The 7,791-nt window shown below is 30.4% G+C and overlaps 1 protein-coding gene and 1 pseudogene across 1 annotated transcript; both read right to left on the bottom strand.

Annotated features, from left to right (window-relative positions):
* Positions 1-42: 42 nt before the first annotated feature.
* LOC125369175 (30S ribosomal protein S11, chloroplastic-like) lies at positions 43-1,284 on the bottom strand. The gene has a single exon (XM_048370896.1). The coding sequence runs from the start codon at positions 457-459 to the stop codon at positions 43-45; it is 417 nt and encodes a 138-aa protein (XP_048226853.1). The 5' UTR covers positions 460-1,284.
* A 2,478-nt stretch (positions 1,285-3,762) lies between these two features.
* On the bottom strand, positions 3,763-4,794 carry LOC125369176 (annotated as a pseudogene).
* Between the last annotated feature and the right edge of the window lie 2,997 nt (positions 4,795-7,791).

A 7,791-nucleotide genomic window follows, 5' to 3' on the forward strand; every position in this document is an offset into this window, starting at 1 on the left:
ATTTATTTCTCTTGTCTCTTGAAATCTCTTCAATATTTATATTTACACACGCCTTTTTTTAGGGGGCCTGCAGCCATTATGTGGCATAGGGGTTACATCTCGGACGAAGCTTAATAATATACCACTTCTGCGAATAGCTCTTAATGCTGTATCTCGCCCGAGACCAGGACCTTTTATCATGACTTCTGCCTGTTGCATACCTTGATCCACTACTGTTCGAATAGCATTTCCTACTGCGGTTTGAGCTGCAAATGGCGTTCCTCTTCTTGTGCCCCTGAATCCACAAGTGTCGGTGGAGGACCAAGAAATCACTCGACCCCGTACATTTGTAACGGTCACAATAGTATTGTTGAAACTTGCTTGAACATGAATAACTCCTTTTGGTATTTTATGCGCACTCTTACATGAACTAATACGTCCATTCCTGCATGAACCAATTCTTGGTAAAGGTTTTGCCATATTTTATTATCTCATAAATATAAGTCAGGGGTCTATGGATATATCCATTTCATGTCAAAATAGATCCTTTTTTTTATTTATACATTTTTTTATTTGTACATCAGATCCTTTAGAGCGTTTCCGCTTAGCAAGATTATCCTTGTCTTTGTCTATGTCTCGGGTTAAAGCAAATTACTATAATTCGCCCCCGTCTACGTGTCAGTCAACATTATTCACAAATTTTACGAACAGAAGCTTTTATTTTCATATTTGTCGTCCCTTAAATTTTGAATATACATACTTGTTTTGAAGAAAATAAGTTTTTTTAAACTTTGAAATCGCGAATTGTATCCCTTGAAAGTGATGAAAGTGAAAGGACTTTTTAAGTTGAAAAAAAAACTGACTAATCATTCAAATCTTTGTTTGTTACGGAGTCTATAAATTAGAACTGCTCTGGTCAAATTCTAAATACTTAACACTATTTCTGAGCAGTATAGGTATAAAAAAACTATGTTGGATCCTTCCTGAAGCATAACCTAAAACCAGATCTTCATTATCTAAAGGAACTTGGAACATACTATTGAAAAAGTGATTCAGAAATTTAACCTTCCCAAATTGAATCCATTTTTTGTTCTTTCATTCCATCTAAAATCCCCTTCAAGTATCAATTAATGTAATAGGAATGATATTAGAAACCTCTTCTTTATCTTTTCTTTTTTCACAAATAAGAAGTTGGGATACAATTCGGATATTCGAAAGATTACCATATATAACACAAGATTTCTCCACCGATTCTTTCTAGTCGAGCTTCTCGGTCGGTCATTATACCCCGAGAAGTAGAAAGAATTAGCCTAAAATTCTAGGAATTTTTTGATAGTTAGAATAGATTCGTAGACCAGGTCAGCTAATCCGTTTTAAATTTAGACTAGTTCTACAAGGTCCTTTCCTCTTCCTTCTATATTGTAGGGTTAAAACCAAAAAAATTTTGTTGCCAGCCTGGTGTTTTCTGACATTTTCAATAAAACCTTCTCATAAAAGTATTTTAATAATATTTTCGGTGATGTTAGTGAATGCTATTGTAACACCCCCATTACATGCTACTTATAGACATTAGCCAGAAAACATACAAGCGTCGTAGACTATATACTACATGTAGATAGGTCAATATGAAGATTGTTAAGAATCAAGACACAAGGTTATTAACATATAAACATATGATTATACTTAAACATCATTTAACAAGTGTTCAAAACATCTTCTTATGCCTTACAAGGCACACTTTTATATACATCACATAACTGCATACAAAATGCATTAGGAGGCGACTCCACAAAACTGGCCCAACCTGACAGAGCTGCTAAAAGCTAGACTTCGCATACAACCAACGGATACACTACTATTTACAAACCTGAAAAGAAAAATTTTGGAGAGGGGTGAGCCTCCATCTCAGTAAATAAATAATCAACATAATCTATATCACATACACTTAATACAATTTCCACCCAATCATATAACTTACCATGATTCATAGTTTAGGTATAAATTCATACCATTCTACTCAATTCAGTACAACCATCATAGAAGAAATACAATTCAACAATTATGGTTAGTTCTCACGGCTTGTGGATCCCTTTTAATGTGCTGCTCCGCCTCATCCTCACCTATTGCACACGTAAGCTGCTCCGCCTCATCCTCACATAATACACTTTTATAGCCTCTCTAGGCTTTAACCTCCCAAGCCTTTATATATATATATTTTCACAGGGGAATCCACCATTCACATGCACATATGCACTTAACATCACAATTCAATCATTTCACTTATATCATATTCAAGCAATAACAATTGTTCCACTCAACACCAATCATTTCCATCTCATTCATTCAAACACAACACAATATTAAGCAAACACAACCATTCGTAGAACATTTGATTAAATATATGGATATAGCAAATATTAACTATTTACTTACTCAAAATACACTTATTCCTTCAGCATATAAGAACCTCCTTTCTCCACAACTTCCTTTCCAGGCCTTTGAGTACCTGTTAACACATTCATCAATTCACATTTCATGCATATTCCAAATATTCATGTAAATGCTAGTTCTAATGCATTACAAGATCATCCCCTTTGTAATTCATAGGTCTAACTCTTCCTCTAAGACTCTCAATTACTATTTTAATATCATATAAACATTTTCCATCTAGTTATATACCAATTTAACTCAAATTAACATCAAATAAATTGCATAAAACTAATCTCCAACATCTATGTTTTCTAGACAGAATTTAGTACCAAAGTATATTTATTGCTGGAAAAAATTGGCTTAATACAAAAATCTCGTATTAAATAAACATATACACTTATGCGTCTAGTTTCATCTCCAAGAAGAATTACTCAATTCCGACTTCTATAGATTTAATTATTCTCAAATTACTGAGCAAGGGTCATACAGCTAGTTGTACCCGAGCAGCAATCTGTTTGCTCAATTTAAGTAACTAAAACGGCAAACATAGCTAAATCACAAAACTACAAAGTTATAGAGGACTCTTCAAAATTTCCATAGACACCAATTAAGCTTAATTTGGACTTATATAACCCATGTTATGCCTAAAATACAGAACATCAAGGTTGCTGGAATTTTGACAGTTTTCTATCTTGACATACTTAAACTTAAATCAAGCTTAATCTCTATGCAATCATTCAATACTCTACTAATTCATGATAATCAGACCTTTAATTAATCAATGAAAGCATCAGTTGAAGTTTTTCCAATTTATAATCAAGAACCCTAATGACAAATTAATAATACTCAAGTAACAACTCACCAATTTCAGCTTTTGGGTTGCTAATATGCTTAAATCCTTTAGCTTTAGCTTGACTCCTTCAATAGTTGGTAAAATCCTATCTTAATCTTAAGTTTTCTAGGTATTCCACTCCTCTCTCTTGTTCCAAATTTTGAGTTTTTGGCCATGTACGAATTTTAGAGAAATGAAGAGGTAAAATGAGCTTGCTCATGGTTCCAATTTCCAAGATTCATCTCTCAATGCCACCACCTACTTAACTAGTTTTATCATCCTAAATTAATTCTTACTAACCATATATAGGTACTAACTTTTAATTGTATCTTTTAAGTCCAATCTATTTACCCAACCTTCAGCTATTGGTTTAATTAAGTCTTAAGGCTTAATACACATAACCCAAATACTTAATCAACTTATTTAAATTAATAATCTAATATCATGCTTCTTATTCTCTACTTATAATTAATATATATCTGTTTCTATAAAATAAAAATATTATTAATATATCATCATATGCCCAATGATTAAATGTAAATGCACATAACATGTATGATGAGAAAATGCAGGCGTTACAGCTATTCGAACGGTTCCTTTTCTATTCATGTCAACATTTCGTATAGAGGTTATTATCTCAGCAATAGGATCCCTGCCCATGATAAACTAAATTTTTGATTTCTCTCTAATTTTGATATATCAACATACCTTTTTTCTTTTTTTTTTTGAATTACTTATTTTATTAAAGGTATATGCATGAAACACAATTTACCAATGAAATTCTATTTCATTTTTATTCAAATACTATAACTATATACTAGAAATGTATCATGGTCTCATCTTAATTGTAAATGGTATTATCTTCTATTTTATTTAGAATTTTTTATTTTATAATACTTCAGGCGCTAATGAAACTATTTTAGTAAAATTTAATTGTCTCAATTCTCGGGCGATTGCACCAAAAATTCGAGTTCCCTTTGGATTTCCTTCTTGATCAATGACAACTGCAGCATTGTCATCATATCGTATTATCATATACCGTTATCACGTTTGAGTTCTTTACAAGTACGTACAATTACAGCTCTGATTACTTCTGATCTTTCTAGAGGTGAATTTGGTGCCACTTCCTTGATCATAGCAACAATAACGTCACCAATATGAGCATATCGGTGATTACTAGTTCCTATGATTCGAATACACATTAAATCTCGGGCTCCGCTGTTATCTGCTACATTCAAATGGGTCTGAGATTGGATCATATCATTTTTTTTATCTGTTATTTTAATGCAAAGGAAAAAAAGATATATTGTTTTTCCAAAAAAAAAAAAAAAAAACTTTCGATTTATTTTAGCACCCCAAAACAAAAGTCTTTTTCCTTTAGTCCTATATTCCTATACCGAAATAATGAATTGAGTTCGTAATAGGCATTTTTGATGCTGCTATTGAAATAGCCCTTCTTGCTATATTTTCTGTACTCCACTCATTTCATAAAGTATTATACCTGGTTTAACGACAGCCACCCAATATTCAAGAGATCCTTTCCCCGAACCCATACGTGTTTCTGTAGGTATTAAAGTAACTGGTTTGTCGAGAAATATGCGTACCCCGTCGTCTATGTTGTTTACGGAAACAAATACGATTACCTCGAAAAGCTATTCCTTTCATTCTTCCTCTATGTTGTTTACGGAATCAGGTACTTTTTGGGTTATAGTTGATGGTTGTTTCTCAATTCCATCTCTATTACAGAACCGGACATGAGAGTTTCTTCTCATCCAGCTCCTCGCGAATGAAATGTATATATATGTGTTTGATGAATAATATACTAAATCATGGGATTCTTTGAGATTTCACTTAATTTATTTACTTAATCTAATCTATTTCTAATCTATTTATTAGATTATTTTCTATTTTATTAGATTATTAGAATAGAAATAGAAAGTGGTATATATATATATTTTATTATAATTATGATATCAAATCGCTAAAATTTAGAAATCCAATAATCTAAAAAATTTCGCGGACGAATATTTTCTCTTTCAATATTTATTTTATTTGTTTTGTAGAGCTAATCCACGATCCTTCAGAATAAATGGATTGTCTTTTGGTTCCTTTCGCTATCCTCCCAATAAATCATTAAGATTTGTTTTCAATAAAATCTTATGTATTTACAGGTTCCGTCGTTCCCATCGCTTCTCCATTAATGGTTAGGTCTTAATTTTACAATGGAGCCTCTAATTTGATTTGTTCTTGAGTCAATCTTCTCAGTCTTTATTGGCTCGAGGCTCTTGATTTTTTGTTTTATGAATGAATTAGTTTCATTATAGATCAATTGGTATTGATGCTTTAGTACATTAGCCTTTATCTGATAATTCATAGACCTTATATATCGGAATCATAGATCATTGATATTTTTTTCTCTCTTTCTTTCACCCTTCCATTTATCCGCATAATTTTTATTTTGATTTACAACTCCTAATCAAATCAGATTGGTTTTTCTTTTGTTTCTTATTTTGTTTGTGCAAAAAGGATTTTAATTGCTCCAATAATAAATAAAAACATGAGCAATATATCATATCTTGAATGTTTCCTTGGATCTAGATAATGCAAAGCGATGAGTTGGTTATTAGTTGTATTTGGTTATTAGTTGTATATTTATACTTATTAGTTCATAGTATGAGTCAGTCCCTTTTTTTAATCCTGAACCTAAAAAACCAACGAGTCACACACTAAGCATAGCAATTATATCAAATTATCAATCAAATTTTTTATTTTATTCAACCCTATAGAAATATAATTCGAATTGATTTCTTTTTTAATAATAAAAAAAAAAGAATCAAAGAGTTTGTCATTTTTGTTTTATCAATAGATAGAATGTAAAGACAAGTCAAGTAAGGGTTTATTATTTTTTGTCTAGAAATGTCCAAATTTTTATGCCTAATACCCCATAAATGGTTCTAACTGTATATGAACAATACTCAATTTTAGCCCGAATGGTTTGTAGAGGAACCCTACCCTCTCTAATCCACTCGACGCGTGCAATTTCTTTTCCGTCAAGATGCCCCACAATTTGTACTTGAATTCATTTTGTATCCGCCTGTTCAGTTAATTCAATAGCTTTTTTCATTGCTTTGCGAAATGAAACTCTATTCTTTAATTGTCCGGCTATAAATTCTGCAAGAATATTAGGGTGCCCATAAGGGTTTGAAATTCTTGTAATAGCAATATTGAGTTTTTGGTTCACACAATTTAGTTCTTTTTGTACATTTATCTGTAATTTCTCGATTCATTTAGGTTTACTTTCTATTAATAATTTTGTGAATCCCATATATATTATTACTTGAATCACATCAATTCTTTTTTGAATCTCTATACATGCAATTCCCTCAACACCATAAGATATTTTTGTATTGTTTTTTATATAATTCTTAATCCAGTTTCTTATTTTTTGATCTTCTTGTAGACCCTCAGAGTAATTTTTTGGTTGAGCAAACCAAAGAGAATAATGACTTTGGGTTGTACCAAGTCGGAAACCAAGTGGATTTATTTCTTGTCCCATAATCCCCCACTACTTACTATACATATCATGAAATGTCGCATATGTGGATTTCATTTTTTTTATCCACCCCCGGTTTTTTAAGCATATGTTATATTCTTCATATTCTTCATATAAAGATATATTTTTTAATACAATAGTTATATGACAGGTCGATCTTTTTATCAGATAACCCCGCCCTCGAGCCTGAGGTTTTAATTTTTTCACAGTAGCACCTTCATTGACTTCGGCTTTACTAATGATTAAATTGGCTTCGTTGAAACCCATATTGTGGCGAGCGTTTGCTGCTGTAGAATAAATTAATTTTAAAATGGGATAACATGCTCGATAAGGCATAAGCTCGAGTATCATAAGTGTTTCTTCATAAGAACATCCACGAATCTGATAAATTATTCTTCGTGCTTTGTGAGTGGACATACATATATGTTGGCTAAAGCATATACTTCCGTATATGGATCTCTCTTTTTCTTTCTTTTATTTATCATAAGATTTATTAACCTCTTTTTTTTTAATGTCATAAATAAAGTAATAATTTTAATGAACGAGAAAAGTCAGAAAAAAAATTTAAATTGTAAAATGAAACTAATAAATATACATATCTTTAATTCTAAATTACTATTACTCTAAATCTAAATTACAAAATACTATTCATTATTCAAATATCTATATTTTCCTTTTCAATTTAAATGAAACTTTTATAATGAAAGAAAATTTTCAATTAAATTGAAATTTTCTTTTTTTTTTATTTATATTTAATATTAATTTTATTAATTTTATTTAATATTAATTTTAATCTTTTTTTATTTAATAATATTAATATTTTTATTTAATAATATTAATATTTATTTTTTATTTAATATTTAAATATTTATTTAAATTTAAAATGAAATATTCATTTTATTAATTTTAAATATTAATTATTTAGAAATTAAGATTAACGAATTAACGACGAGATTTATTATCATTTTTTGCATGTCCCTGAAAATTTAGAGTAGGT

Source organism: Ricinus communis, chromosome 2 (assembly GCF_019578655.1).
Source record: "Ricinus communis isolate WT05 ecotype wild-type chromosome 2, ASM1957865v1, whole genome shotgun sequence".
In the NCBI taxonomy this organism is placed as follows: Eukaryota; Viridiplantae; Streptophyta; class Magnoliopsida; order Malpighiales; family Euphorbiaceae; genus Ricinus; species Ricinus communis.

Bases quoted from the DNA above. Each gene is read 5' to 3' on its own strand.
- LOC125369175 (XM_048370896.1), bottom strand. From the start codon at position 459: ATGGCAAAACCTTTACCAAGAATTGGTTCATGCAGGAATGGACGTATT.